A 16,697-nucleotide genomic window follows, 5' to 3' on the forward strand; every position below is an offset into this window, starting at 1 on the left:
ATATCTCTTAATAAAAAGCATTCTTGAGAATCCCATTAACCTGGAGTCCTGCATATCTTATATAATGTTCTACTTTCAACAATATAGTAAACTAATATCTTGAAGCTTCTTCTAATGAAAACATCTTTCATCTCTATTGGGAACTTTCTCAGCCATGCATAGTTTATTTGAAATCCAAAGGTTCATGTGGTTCTGCCAGACTAAAATTAGAATACTAAAACTAAACTTTTATACTCACCCGATCCTCCTTTTGCCAAGTATTTGTTCTTTGCACAAAGGACAGAATCTAACATAGACTCGAAAAGAAGAAAATAACCCTGTATAACAAAGGAAAGAAAAAAGATTTTAAAAATGTGCAATGTCCTCATAAGCAGGTCAATTCAAATTTTAAAATTATATTTTTGTTTCTGCCATAGAATATTCTGCAAAGTCTGTAATTATTTTTTGCACTTATTTCTCCATATAATAAAAATTATTAGAAAATAAAGCTAGGATACAAAGTGGTAGAATATATTGAATCTTCTTTATCTGGTTTCCACTTTCCACACTACTGTTTTTTCCTCATTAAAGAAAAAAAACTTCAGATAGAAGTTATTAACAAACGCTATAACTCCCTTGAATGTTGCAATATTAACCGACAGCGGAGGGTCTCCACTAATTTTGATCCCTGGGGGACACGTGGCAATGTCTGGAGACATGTTTGACTGTCACAATAGGGGTGAAGTTGAAGGAATACTACTCTCATCTACTGGGTAGAGGCAAGGATGTTCATAAAGATCCTACAATGCATCTTCCACAACAAACTACCTGGCCCCAAATGTCAACAGAGCTAAAGTTGAAAAATTCTAGTCTAGGACACTATTTCCCAAAAGATTTTACTTCCTGCCTAATGACTTTCTTTTGCTTTAAAAAAAAAAAGGGACGGGGAGGGAATCCTTAATCAAAGAGATAAGAAACACCAGATACCCATCCTCCTCCTAAAAGATTCATAAGGTACATGAGCACACTAAAAGTTCAGAATAGTTGTTATGTTAAAGAGAACTGCTGAACAAACTTTAACCAAGAATTACCCACTTTTTGACTATTTTACCTTTTTGAAAAAAAATTTAACATCTACCAGCATCCTGCAGAACTAGTGTTGCTTAAAATATAGTTCATGAAACAATCCTGGTATACTCCAATTTTTTAGTATAGTAATGAATCTTCTACCAAGAAAGGATAATAATCACAGTACAAATGAAGAGAATTTGCCAGAATGGGTGTCACGAATATACTGCAATCTATAGTATGTCACACAGTTTATTATACAAATGACGAAGTCATCACTACTGAGAAATCAATACCCACTTCAGTCAGCCTTTCTCCCTCTAGGGCCAATTCCTAACCACCCCTAAGGCGAGGGAAAAGTCCAGTGCTCAGCACAGTGTTTAGCATATAACACACCTTCCTACTGTTTTGGGTGAACCAATATAAATTTTATCCTTATCTTAGCATTCTAAATAAAAACTATTTTCATCCACTCATTTGTTCTGTGCACAAATAATACCTGATGGGATAAGTGCAATATTCTTTAACCAACCAGACAAAAAGTATTTTAAAGATTTTTTTAGAACAAGAAAAATCTGCAAATTCAGAACAGATAATCTACACAAAAGATTTAACAGCAAATTTACATTTATACAGGCTCTCAGGCTTGAATCACTTATAAAGGAACCTAATAAAACTGCCACATTGACTTTTACCTATTCCCCCAATACACTAATTCATTGATAAGAAAATAATCACGTACAAAACAAAGACTTAGCAATAAAGCTTGCTTATTAATGAGTTAACAGTGGGAAAATTAAGGATTTGGTGGAACCTTGTTTTTCTAGATAGAGCACTTCAGTAATATGTCAAACTCTTACATGTTACATATAGCCTATATTTAAAGAACAAGTGATTTATGAAATTTAATTAAGAAATCTTTACTAATCTGACTACACATACAAATGCTTACAGACATTCAGTTGTTGCTTAAAGGGAATAAAATTTATGCTGGCCGGGTGCAGTGGCTCAAGCCTGTAATCCCAGACTTTAGGAGGCTGAGGTGAGGGGATTGCCTGAGTCCATGAGTTTGAGAACAGCCTGGGCAACTTGGCGAGACTTCATCTCTACAAATAATAAAAAAATTAGCTGGGTATGGTAGTGTGTGCCTGTAGTTCTGTTTACTTGGAAGGCTGAGGTGGAAGGATTGCCTGAGCCCAGTAGGTCAACGCTGGGGTGGCTGTGAGCATGCCACTGCACTTCAGCATGGGCAACAGAGTGAGACTCCAACTCAAAAACAAAATAAAATAGAATAGAAAAACAAAATAAAAGGAAGTATTAAAAGGGAGGGCATCTATTTATCCTCGGGGAAAAAAATTGGTTGATAAAACATGCTAATAGATTGGGGAAAAAAATTGTCCCCATTTGCAAGATTGTTGCATTTTAAAACATTAAAATAAAATAAATACAATACATTCACACTTTAGGACAAATTATTCACTATAGTTCAATCCTTTTCGGCTGAGAGCAAAAAATGTTTATTTTTGGTTTGTCATTGTGTCAAATTGCTTTCTAGTATTAATTACTTTCAGCTCAGCTGTTACTTCATCAAAAAGCACTTCTCAGCTGTCCCTACATAAAATAACCTCTTCTTCCTTCCTTCATCAAGCTCCATTTCTTTACCCTTCTTTGTATCTAATCATAGCATTTATGAATTAAAATATTATTCATTTTTGTTCTTATTTTGTCTCTTTATTAAAACATAAGCTTCAAGATCAAAGACTTTATCTATATTATTTGAAGCTATGTTGCCAAGGACTTGAAATGTATCTGATACATTTCAAAATAGCAGGAATTCAACATATAACTTTGGAATAAATAAGGGTTATTAATTCTGTATATGTGCATAATTATACGTGTTAAAATGAAACTTTTATATATAAAATCTTTTTTATGGCATAAATTAAAATTTGTTATTTTACCTTTTTTTTTACTCAAAGGCTAATGAGTCTGAAAAATTAGTTATTATAAAAGATACTTGTTTTCTAAAATTAAAACTGTCAAATAATAATAGTGGTAATAATCAAAATTCATTATAGTGCTTCTTTAAGGATTACTTGATTTAATTCTTCCCCAGAGTACATTTTATTGTTATTGTGGTTTGACTGGTGAGGAAACTAAGGCTTAGCAATATTAAATAAGTTAGGACCTAAAAAACAGCTCACAGTCACACAGTGAGTGAATGAGACGAATTTGATATTCTAACTACCGAGGTCAAGCTCTGAATTATTATTCTATATTGCCTCTTAAATTGAAATGTCTAATTGAAAATAAGATTTAGTGTTTGTATTAAGAATTATTACGTTTGTAATTAAGAATTCAAGCATTCCAAAATGAAAAATTTCCCATAGAGCATATTAAACAAGATTAAAATTTACAACAGGTATGCTATTCAGAATATGTCAGGGTGATATCTTAGTTGGCAACTGGGTCTTAGCAACCATTCACTGTGAAAGTATTAGTTTGGAAAAATCAGTGCACATGCTAGAATATATGTGGAACTAATATAACATTTGTGAGATCAGTTAAAATGCCCAGTTACCAACACTAGCAGGTAAAAAGATTCATATATGTATTGCTAATGGTCACTGTCTTTTCTCTCAACTTTCCACTTTGCCAAACTTCATTTTACTATAGGCTCCCTATGTGATAGAACAGCCTTTACATTTTTGGGAATTGTCCTTGGTTCTGAACCAAGTCATTTATTACTGATATCAAAAGGCTTTGGTCCAAATACCCTGCTTATCTGTAGTGTAATTCAGACTGCAATTTCACAGGCTACTGCCTCACCTGTAGGGGTGCCATCTGGAAGGAGAATTATACCTGATATTTTCTCCCATGATGCTCACAGGGCATTCTTCTTTCAAAAATGACATTTACTTTTTAGAATTAAATATTGCATTTACACTTCAAGAATTAATTACTATGAAAAAAACATGAAATTAAATTAGGGACTAGAATATTAACATTATTCATTAAAATCGGAAACTTATTTTAAAATGCATGCTCATGCCATCTTCTTGGATTAAAAAAAAACAACAAAAAACCCAACTTGTGTTCTCAAGCTTCAGTCCCATAGCGGGGAAAAAAACCTTGTGATACCATAAGAATCAGGAGTGCGGTTACCTCTGAGGTAGGAAGTTGTAACTGAAAAAGAATACTTGGATGGCTTCTTCCTATATTTTGATCTGGCTGATAATTACACAAGTATTCATTATACAACTACTTGTTATACCACACCTATAAGTTTAAGCAATTTTCTGTATATGTTACATTTCATTTCTTATGAAAGGAAAATTTACATGACTAGAATACATAATGTGTAATAATACAGGTGAAAGCAAAAAGAACACGATCTTATCTGTTTATAAGCACTTCAACATGTGTGAAGCATACATAGGAGAAAAATGACTGCCTCTGTGGAAGGGGTATAATAGCAGGGGTATAGGCAAGGGAGGAGACTGGTTCTTCATTATAAAGTCTTTTGTATTGTGGTTATGTATTATTTGTTCATAAAATTAAAAAAGAAAAAAAAAGGTAACAAACCTAATAGTCTTTCATATTTTATTTTGGAAAGAAAAGTAGAACTGACTTTTAAAAGGAAACATTAGGATTATAGACAGAGACTATGAGAGTGGTTAAAAAAAAAAATTCATTGTCTGCTATGTTTAAGAAATCCACTTTAAATATAGAATCATAGATAGGTTAAAAGAAAAAGAGTGGGAAATATACAACACTGAAATATAACCATAAGAAAACTTATGGTTATATTGCTATCAGATAAAGAAGACTAAAGAACCAAAAATATTATCAGGGGCAAAGTTCATAATGATAAAAACCAGTCAAACTGTATCAAGAATACATAATAATCCTGATGTGTATGTACCTAACAACCACATAAAAATACCTGACCAGCATTGAAGGGAGAAAAACATAATCCTGAAGTACAGGAAGAAACTTCATTATTCTTCTTTCAGTAATTTACAGAACAAGTAGACTTGAAATAAATAAGCATTTAAAAGACCTGAAGGATGCAATCAACCAACTTGACCTAAATGATAAAAATGTAACACACTCCATCCAGCAATAACAGAATACTTCATTCTAAATCAATGTAGAACTTTCAACAAGAAAGACCATATGCTGGTTTCTATATGCAGGTCTGAACAAACTAAAGGAATGATAACATGCAGCGTATATTCTCTTACCACAACCAAATTAACTTAGAAATTAGTAACAGAAAGAGATCTAAAAATTTTAACACTTGGAAATTAAACAACACACTTCTAAATAATCCATGGATCAAAGCAGAAATCACAAGGGCATATTTTGAATTGAATACATTTGTGGGCAGCAGCTAAAACAGTCATTAGAAGGAAATGTATAGGTTTAAAAATGATATAAAAAGCAAAGTATAGAAGAATACGTAGGCTATGCTTATCTTACACCAAATATGATGGTAGTGTTTATAATATTCTGCTCATTGCTTTATCCTGCCTAGAACAGTGCCAGGTACATAGTAACCACATGATACTTGTTAACTGAATGAGCATTCCAAGGGGTGGAAATATACATACATGTTTATGATGGATTAAAATATCTCAAGAAGGATATACAAAAAACTGGTAACAAAGTTGCTGGGGCACTTGAGATGGGTCCTCAATGGTAGGGTAAAGATAAGGGAAGGATAAAATTTGTAACAACCATGCATTATTACATAATCAAAAATAACAGCAAAAGTTTACATGTATAATCATAAATATTTGTCAAAGCAGTTCCTATTTCACTTGATCACTATCTTCCATGCATGTGGAGAAAAAGGAATGCTTCTACACTGCTGGTGGGAATGCAAACTAGTGCAAGCTCTTTGGAAGTCAGTGTGGCGATATCTGAAAGGACTAGAAATTGATCTTCCATATGACCCAGCAATTCCCCTATTGGGAATATACCCAAAGAACTCAAATTATTCTACAAAAAAGATAATTACACATATATGTTTGTTGCAGCTCTACTCATACTTGCAAAAACATGGAACCAACCATGTTGCCCACTGAAGCTGCACTGGATAAAAAAAATGTGGTACATATACACAATGGAATATTATGCAGCCATAAAGAAGGACAGATTTATAGACTTTGCAGCAACTTGGATGGATTTAAAGTCAATCATACTCAGTGATCTATCACTGAAACAAAGAACAGAGTACTACATGTTCTCACTCATAAGTGGACCTTGAACAATTATAATGCTATAAGAAAGTGATTGGCAGTAGTGAGAAACTGTCGGTGGGGGGTTGGGATTGGCAGTTGAGGGAAACTGCTAGGGGAAGGAGGGGCATACCTCATCAACAAGGGTACCTGCATGATCAATGTTTGTATACCTAACCCTGAGTTGTACCCCACATCTTTATAATAAAAAAAGAAAAAAGAATAAGACTCACAGTGATAGGTACCTACTAGGTATCCCTGTTATGTGCTTGCTACTGTCCTACAAGACTAATTCCTTCCTCTTCTCTCGCTTTCCAACATTCAGTTCACATTTTTTAGTATAGTGGATTTCTGGAGAAAATAATACAGAGATAATTTCTTCTGCATATTCTCCTAAGTTTCAGAAACTTTTATTAGTTTAAAAGTTTTTCTGCCACTAGGTGGCACTCTCACTTAATAAACAAAAGACTTGACAGTCAAATTGGCCCTTTTCCTCAAACTGCAGAAACTGTCCAATAAGCAAGTCTATTAAAAGAAAAAGTAAATCATCTCAAGATCTTTCCAAAGGCACACATGAGCCTTTCTACAGACGTACAGAATACGTTTCCAAAAATAAAGGCAAAGGATGCATGTGTGTTTCTAGAACAATGTTCCCAACCTCCCCCATATTGGTTGAAGTTCATAAATTGTAAGTGGACAGTCTACTCTTAAGTGTACAACTAAAGTATTAGCTAGCACTTTTATTAAAAAGAATTGTATTAAAGTATACTAATATATAATAACAGTGTGTGCTATTGTCTGAATATGTCTCCCCAAATTCATGTTAATATTTAAACACCAATGTGATAGTATTTGGAAGCAGGGGCCTTTAGGAGGTGATTCAGATATAAGGATGGAGCCTTCATGGATGCGACTAAGAAAAAACCTGAGGAAGTGGGTTCATTCCCTTGCACCCTTCCTACCATGTGAGAACAGAATTAGTTGCCTATGGAGGACATAGCAACAAAGCACCATCTTGGAAGTAGAATCGGGACTTCCCCAGATATTGAACCTGCTGGAACCTTGATCCTGAACGTTAAGCTTCTAGAACTATCAGAAATAAGTTTCCATTGTTTATAAACTATCCAGTCTCAAGTATTTTGCTAGAGCAGCACAAATGAACTAAGACACAGTAATTCTAGAATATTTATAAATCAGACTTTGAGTCTATAGAAAAGAGTTACTAACAGTCTGATTCAGGACTTAAAGAACAAGAACTCATTCCATTTCCAGCAGCAACACATTCTAGGAGCTATAAACCCTCAAAATACAACTAATATGCCAGGAGTGAAAAACAGAACATCTTATTAGATGCATCAGTAAGCTTACTATAGCTGACTTTCACCTTGAGAGCATTTGTTAAATAAATCTAGTGACTGCATACAGGAAAACAGAGACAAAGCCCATGATCCAGCCAAAGTAAGAACTATAAGAGGAAATTGCCCCAAATAACAGAGCAGGGACAACCAAACATAGCCACAGAGCACATGTGACTTTAAAATCTCTTGTGCTGCCACACCCTGCACCAATTCAGTTTAGAACCTTGGTGCTGAGTGGTCAAACACGCACTTCCTCCCCAACTCTACCCCTACCTCAGATAATTTTCAAGAATAAGATAGACCTCATGCAAATGTACATCAATTTACAATGTCTGCGTGGCAGGAAAAACATCAAGCCAATAACTTAAAAGTGATCCTGCATCATACTCTTTGGTAAGACTGTAGAAAAATAGGTATTCTCACACCACTGTTGGCAACAAAAGTCAAATGGCACAATCACAGTATTTAGGAGAATCTGGCAATAACTCGTAATGTTGCATGAGCATTAAACCTTTGATACCAATCCCATCTCTTGGGAATATAAAATGAAATTACATATGTATAAGAATATTCAATATAATATCATTTGTAATAGCAAAGGATGGATAAAATTCAAATGAGTGTTAACTGTGTACACTGCAGTTATCTATGCAATGGACCACTACACAGCCATAAAAGGAAGGAGAAATATCTTCATAGAATGATAGAGTGATTTCCAAGATATAATTTTAAATTGAAAAAAGTATAAATATATAGAATATGTCAATTTTGCATGTGTGAAAATATGAATATAAATATCTAATATTTAATATCTAATATTTTCAAAACAAATCAAAAGCTAAAAAGGAAATGGTTATCTATCCACTAGAGGAGAAAGCTGGAGAAGGACTAGAATTATGTAATTTTTTGCATCATTAAAACACAAAATTAAACTAAACAAAGAAAGAAGAAGTAACCTTCCTCAAAATTCGAAACAAACAAAAACTCTGAAACAAATCTGGTTGTACATCAACTTGATAACATAAGAGGAGACAATAATGACTTCAAGTGACAAAACACAGTCCTCTGTACATTTCTCATAAGATACAGTCTTAAAAAAGAAAACATAAACATATCTTAAGGTGCATTTAGAAGTCTTACCATTTAGTAGTAAAGTTGGCATAAACTTTTTGAAACTTATAGGTAGATTACACGATAAAGCAAATAAACAAGTGTTACTATCTTAGGGACCAAGATTTCTCTCATGTAAGAGATACAAGTAAAAATCAAAGTCTAAGCAAAAACTCCATAATTTTAAGCTGAAATTATCAGTGTACCCAATGAATACTGCAATATCATTTCAATTATTCTCTGTCAAATTCAAGAAAAATTAACATTAATATTTTAGTGTATTAACCATTTTGATAAAAGCATATTAATTCATCATAGTTGCATATAAAAAGACGTCCAGATGATTGTGGTTTAGCTTTTCATTCTCTTAGACATGTCTTTTTGAAAATAGAATCTCTTGCAGGGTGCAGTGGCTCGCGTCTGTAATCCCAGCACTTTGGTAGGCAGAGGCAAGAGGATTGCCTGAGTCTAGGGGTTTGAAACCAGCCTGAGCTACTTGGCAAGACCTCATACCTCGTCTCTACAATAAATCTCTACAAGAAAATTAGCTGGGTGTGGTGGAGCTCGCCTGTGGTTTCAGCTACTTGGAAGGTTGAGGTGCAAGGATCACCTGAGCCCAGAAGGTCGAGGCTGCAGTGAATGTTAGCATGCCACTGTACTCCAGCCTAGGTGACAGAGTGAGACTCTAACTAAAAAAAAATAAAAATAAAAAAAAGAATTTCTTAATTTTGATGTAGTCCAATTTACCTTTATTTGCCTTTTTTTTTTTTTTTTAAAAGAGACAGCATCTTCCTCTGTTGCCCTGGCTGCAGTGCAGTGGTAGGATCACAGCTCAGTGCAGCCTCGAACTCGTGGGTTCAAGTGATGCTCCTGCCTCAGGCTCCCAAATTGCTGGGATTACAGGCAGAAGCTGAAGTGGCATATTAGCCCCTGGGGAATTGGTACCCTGGTGGAGATAAGCAGCTGTGCATCCCAGGCTGAATTGACATAGTACTCCTCATTCCAGGGAAACAGAGCAGTGCTGAGCTGAGACCCAGCATCCTACAGGACAAACAACTCTAGTATTGTACCTTGCTTGACTAAAGCTAGACCAGCTTCCCAGAGTCTGAGTATTGAGATGACCCTTTCCCTGGGAAGTGGAGTCATCATTGCGCTGTTCCCTGCCACCTCTCTCCCTCAAGGCTCAAACAACAACTGAGCTCCAGCATTCTGGGGTACTTGCTGCCACTGTACCTGGCTTCATGGAGCCTGGGATACAGATGAGGCCCACCACCCCAGGGACTAGAGTCACTATATAGTGACTCATCCCCCTGGGACCCGAGTTGCCACTGAGCCCCATGGCTGAGGTTTCCCAACTGCAGCTGCACCCAATTCCCGGACCCAAACCTCTACCCCATCTTCCAGAACCACAGCTACAACCAGGCTCCCTGCACCCGAGCTGCTGGGGTGCCTCCTCGGAGTCACAGATCCTGGTTCTGTGGGCAACCTACATCTAGCCCTGCCACAGAGGGTGAGCCTGCACCCCACAGCCCAGGCACGACTTCAGATTCACAAGTCTAGGAGCCTAGGCCTGTGGCCCCCCTGCAGCTCCGAGGATCAGCCCCTGAATCCCAGCTCCACTGTAGCTGCTTCTAAGCATGTCAGACCTGGCACCAAGAGGGGTCACATTAGCTCTGTCTCCCTACTGTGGAAAATGAGAACAGAAGGACCCCCCAAAACCCTTGCTGCTAAGTACCTTAACAACTAACTTATGCTGCCTCTGTTGCTGCCACCGCCACAAACTTCTACAGCCTAGGTTGCTGAGGCATTCATGGTTATTGCTGATATGAAACACAGCTGCACAAATGACAGCATTTCACCTGCTAGGAAGCTGGGAGGAGGCAGTTGTTCTACCAGATGCCTACATGAAAAAAGTAGACAGATTGTGAATACACGACCTAACTATGCATCTGAAGGAACTAAAAAAGCAAGAATCAAACCCAAAATTAGAAGAACTTAAATAATAAAGGTCAAAGTAGAAATAAACAAAACTAAGACTAAAAAAAGATCAATAAAATTAAGTTAGTTTTTTAAAAAGATAAAATTGACAAACCAGTAACTAGACTAACCAAGAAAAAAAAAAAGAAAATATCCAAATAAAATGAAAAACGGGAGCCATTACAACTGATTCCACAGTAATAGAAAGGTTCATTAGAGACTATTACAACCAACTATATGCTAATAAACCGAAAAACCTAGAGAAAATGGAGAAATTCTGGACACATACACCCTACCAAGACTGAACTAGGAAGAAATAGAAACCTGAACAGACCAATTATGAGTAACTTTGCTGAATCTGTAATAAAAAGACTCCCATCAAAGAGAAGCCCATGACCTGACAGTTTCACTCCTGAATTCTAACAAACATTTAAAGAGGAACTAATACTAATTCCTCTCAAATTCTTCCAAAAAGGGAAGAGGAAATTCTTCCAAACTCATTCCACCAGGCTAGCATTACCCAGATACCACAACCAAACAAGGACACAACACTAAAGGAAACCACAGGCCATTATGCCTGATAAATACAGCTGCAAAAATACTTAACAAAACGCTAGCAAACCAAATCCAGCAGCATATTAACAAGATCATTCACCACAATCAAGTGGAATTTATCGCAGGAATGTAGACGATTCAACATACACAATCAATAAACATATTGCGCCAGGCTCGGTGGCTCAGCCTGTAATCCCGCACCTTTGGAAGGCTGAGATGAGTGGATTGCCTAAGTCCGCAGGTTCGAGACCCGCCTGGGCAGCGAGATCTCATCTCTACAATAAATCAAAAAAATCAGCCGGGTGTGGTAGCGCATGCCTGTAATTCCGGCTACTTGGAAGGCTGAGGCGGAAGGATCGCCGGAGCCCAGCAGGTCAAGGCTGTGGTGGCTGGGAGTGGCCACTGCACTCCAGTCTGGGCGACAGAGTGAGACTCCAACTCAAAAAAAATAAAAAAATAAAAATAAACACATCGACAGAATGAAGTTCAAAAACCATCTGACCATTCAAAAAGCATCTGACAAAACTGAACATCCCTTCATGACAAAAACATCTCGACAAATCAAGTACAGAAGGAATGTACCTCAACCAATAAAGGTCATATATGACAAACCCACAGCCAACAACATGAATTGGGAGAAGCTGAAAACGTTTCCTCTAAGCTATGAAATAAGACAAGGATGCCCACTTTCACTTTTATTCAACATAGTACTTGAAGTCCTAGCCAGAGTAATTAATCAAGAGAAAGAAACAAAGGGCATCTAAACCGGAAAGAAGGAAGTCAAATTGTCCCCGTGTGAAGACAAGATCTTAAATATAGAAAACCCTAAAAGTTTCACCAAAAGTTTCTTAGAACTGATAAATGAATTAGTAAAGTATACAAAAATCAGTAGTGTTTCTATACACCAAGGAACTAGTAAAAAAAAAAAAAAAATCAAGAAAGCAATCTCATTTATTATAGCTACAAAAAAAAATACTTAGGAATACACTAAACAAAGGAAGTGAAAGATCTCTACAATGAAGATTACAAAATACTGATGAGAGAAACTGAAGAAGACACACAAAAAATGAACAGTCATTCCATAATCATGAATTGGAAGAATTAAAATTGTTAAAATGACTTACTGCTCAAAGCAGTAAATCTATAATTTATAGATTCAGTGCAATCTGTATCAAAATATCAATGACATTCTTCACAGAAATAGAAAAAAAAATCCTAAAATTCATATGGAACCACAAAAAGAGCCTGAATAGCCAAAGCACTCCTGGACAAAAAATACAAAGCTGAAGGCATCAAATTACCTGACTTCAAAATATACTACAAAGCTAAAGTAACCCAAACAGCATAGTACTAGCATAAAGACGTACACATAGACCAATGGAACAGAACAGAAAACCCAGAAATAAATCTATGTATTTACAGTCAACTGATTTTTGACAGAAGTGCTAAGAACATTCACTGGAAAAGGGACCATCTCTTCAATAAATGGTGCTGGCAAAGCTGGATATCCATGCGTAAAAAAATAAAACTAGATCCCTATGTCTCTACATATACAAAAATCAACTAAAAATGAATTAGATTTAGATATAAGACCTGAAATTATAAACCTAATGGAAGAAAACACAGGGGAAGTTTTTTTTTTTTTTTTAAGTCAGAATCTCACTCTGTTGCCCAGGCTGGAGTCCAGTGGCATGCTCACAGCTACTGCAGCCTCAACCTGCAGGGCTCAGGTAATCCTTATGCCTCAGCCTTCCAAGTAGCTGGAACTACAGGCCTGTGCCACCATGCCTGGCTAATTACTCTTGATTTATTTCAGAGATGAAGTCTCACCAAGTTGCCCAGGCTGGTCTCGAACCCACGGACTCAGGCAATCCTCTCACCTCGGCCTTCCAAAGTGCTGGGATTATAGGTATGGCCACCACACCTGGCCTAGGGGAAACTCTTTAGGACACTGGCATGGGAGAATATTTTATGGACAAGTGGAATTATATCAAACTAATAAGCTAATTACCTTCAGAAGAAGGGTAATGCTTAGAAACATTTTTAAAAAATCACCTGAATATAAGGTGCAGCTAAATCAGTTTTCAGAAATATTAGGCTCAAATGTAAATAACAGGAAAAAAAAAAGCTGGAAATCAATGCTCTAAACTTCCATCTCAAGAAGATAGAAAAAGTAGCAGCAAATCAAATCCTAAAGGAGTAGAAGGAAATAAGGATAAAATCAGAAATCAATACCATAGAAAACAAATGTATGGCAGAGAAAAATCAACAAGGTCAAACTTGGGGTTTTTTGAAAAGACTAATAAGTGACAAATACTTAGCAAAACTGATGAAGACAAATCACATGTAATCTCCTAATTACAGGGAATAGATTAATTCCCAGTTTATTTCTGGTCATTTACTTTAATTGGATAGATGCACACATTAATAAAAGTAAGCCTGAAGACTCCACTACTGTTAAGGTCAGTGTGTCTCACATTTATTCAACGCCAAAGCTATATTCCTAACCTTAAATTGGGTATCCCCAAATAAGTATTCTAATATTAAAAAGGGATAAAGACAATGAAAATGGAGGAATGTACTACTATTGAATAATGAACTCACATGAGTATGACGTCTGACAATTAAGCGTGTTAACTCATTGTAGAAAAAGTGCAACATACCTCACTGCTGAATATCATTACAGTCATCTTTGAAGTACTGCCCTTGGGAAGTTATGCACTAATGCTGGCGCCTAGTCCACCTGTCAAAGCAACTTTGGAACTCTTTTTCTGGAATGGCCATCAGGTAAAGAAAAAAAGTCATTGGAGGCCAGATCAGGTGAGTAGGGAGGGTGTTATCTGTTGACTGGCTAAAAACTCCCTCACAGTACTTTGTGAGTTGGTGCATTGTCGTGATGCAAGAGCTTCTTTGGGATCATTCTTGCACACAACTTTCTCATGCCATGAATTTTGGTTAAGATTTTCCTGTTTCTTTATCAACGTTTATTTGGTCTGCCATGCTTCTCACAGTCAGCCAAAGATTTTGGTGCACAATTCGGCAAATGTTTGCAATATTTTATCAGTTCTGTTCTTTACTGGCTATCCTGACCTCTCTTTATCAGTGAAGCTTTCTCTCCCCTCAGAAAAACATTTAATCCACTTGCACACTGCCATTTTCTTCACGGCATTATCCGCATTAACTTGAACCAACATGTCCCTGATTTCACTTCCACTCTTGCCAAGTTTAGCAGAGATTTAATTTTTGTCCGTTGCTCTAATTCAAGCTCCAACATTCTTGCAACAGCACATAAAAACATGCAACAATACTGAACACCACTCAGCAAGGCACCGCCACATGTCGACATGAACACAACTGTGAGACACTGATATACCAAGGTTATGAAACGGTACCAAGTTGTTTGTACAGTGTTATCAATGTAAGCACACAGTGGAAAGTTCCTAAAATTAATTGTTAGACCTCGTAATCCACTGAAAGTGGGTCAACAAGTCATTCATAAGAAATGATCAACATTTAATGTAACTAACTCCTGCTCTAAAATTTTCATTTCACCTAAATAAATAATGACTTCAGAGTTCTGCCCTCTAAATTTTGCCAATATGGAAACTCTACTAAAGAAAACATAACATATGAAAGATCTATATACTCAACTGGAAGAAAAATCAAGAGGACAGTTATCTTCATCAAGACTTTTAAATGTGTTCCAAAACCCACTGTAAGTCATAACTTCTTAAACTTGTAATGGCAAAAGAGAATGAACTGGGACTCACAAGGAATTAGAGAGTATTTACTAAAAGCAGTCCTGTGAAGGCTCAAAAAATATGAAGGCTAATGCTTTATCTTAAAAATCTGGGAAATTTTTACATACTACTCTATAAAAATATTAATAATGCCTTTCCCTTCCAAATCTATACATCATATCTAATTTATTTCTCAAACACATGAGGGGGTTCTCTAAATCCAGTCTGGGAATCATAGGAGCAAGTTTTACTTATTGTAAATTGGTAGAGATTTTATGCTTACCAAGGCTTGCGAATCAAATATCTGATCGGAGATAATTCTTAAGTACAATTATACCAATTATCTCAATAATTATATGAGCCAGTTCAGTTTACGTAAGACACTCTGTGCTTATAATAAATGCTTATCTGAATACAAATGCAAGCTGTAAATTTTAGGAGCTTAGTTTTATACTCTCAGGTAGAAGTAGAAGGCATTACTGACAAAACATAAGCTATTACACAGTGTTACAGCTTGAAATAAAATTAACACATATTTCACATTCTTTAAGGATTTAATTAAAAAATTTTTGTAAGGGAAGTTGATTCATGTTCCTGAATTACTTATCCTTTTGTTTTGGGATCTCACTCTGTTACCAAGACTGGACTGCAGCTCACCATAGCCTCAAACTCCTCAAGCAATCCTTCCTTTTCAACCTCCCAAGTAGCTGGAGCGACAGGCACACACCACTACACCCCAGCTAATTTTTGTTTGATTATTTTTGTAGAGATGAGGTCTCGCTATGTTGCCCAGGCTAGTCTCGAACTCCTAGCCTCAGGCAATCCTCCTACCCAGGCCTCCCAAAGTGCTGGCTGCAATTTCAAGTATAAGCCTCTATGCCCGGCCTGTTTTACTTATCCTGTTTATCTTTATAATTAGAATAATTTATAACTTATTGAACAAAAAGATTTTTTTAAAGAAGTAATCCAAGCCAGGTGCAGTGACTCAGGGCTACAATCTCAGCACTTTCGGAGGCTGAAGTGGAGAACTGCTTGAACCTAGTAGCTCAAGACTAGCCTGGGCAACATAGCAAGACCTCATCTTTACAAAAAATAAAAAATTACATGTGCCTATAGTCAGTCCCAGTTACTTGAGAGGCTGAGGTGGATCACCTGAGCCAAGAAATACAAGGCTGCAATGAGCCGTGAGTGTGCCAATGTACTACAGCCTGGGCAACAGAATGAGATCTTTACTCAAAAAAACAACAAAAAAAGGCAATTCAAACAGAACTTAAAGCACAACTAAAATGTAATATGGCAAAGGAAATTATGAAGCATTAAAAAGCAAATAAATCAAATCCAATAAAATGAAACACTTAATCTCCTGACAAACACAACTTGTAGAAATTTGATGGAAAAGATATAAAATACCTAAAATATTATATTTCAAAAGCAAAACTTTACCATAACATGTAATTCTTTTTTTTTTTTTTTGAGTTGGAATTTCACTCTGTCACTCAGACTGGAGTGTAGTGGCAAGCTCACAACCACCCCAGCACCAACCTGCTGGGCTCCAGCGATCCTTCCACCTCAGCCTTCCAAGTAGCCAGAACTATAGGCGCGCGCTACCACACCCGGCTAATTTTTGATTTATTGTAGAGACGAGGTCTCGCTAAGTTGCCCAG

General features: G+C 36.4%; 1 protein-coding gene across 1 annotated transcript in view; it reads right to left on the reverse strand.

Annotated features, from left to right (window-relative positions):
• Positions 1-238: 238 nt before the first annotated feature.
• Positions 239-16,697, reverse strand: part of PRMT3 (protein arginine methyltransferase 3) — a gene marked incomplete at its 3' end in the record, with an annotated part of 78,495 nt that continues 62,036 nt past the window's right edge. The window contains exon 11 of the mRNA XM_008056595.1: positions 239-317. Coding sequence (XP_008054786.1) covers positions 239-317 — 79 coding nt within the window. The remainder of the gene's footprint in view (positions 318-16,697) is intronic.

The sequence above is a fragment of the Carlito syrichta genome, unplaced genomic scaffold, assembly GCF_000164805.1.
Source record: "Carlito syrichta isolate Samal-C Ts95f unplaced genomic scaffold, Tarsius_syrichta-2.0.1 Scaffold302407, whole genome shotgun sequence".
NCBI classification, from domain to species: Eukaryota; Metazoa; Chordata; class Mammalia; order Primates; family Tarsiidae; genus Carlito; species Carlito syrichta.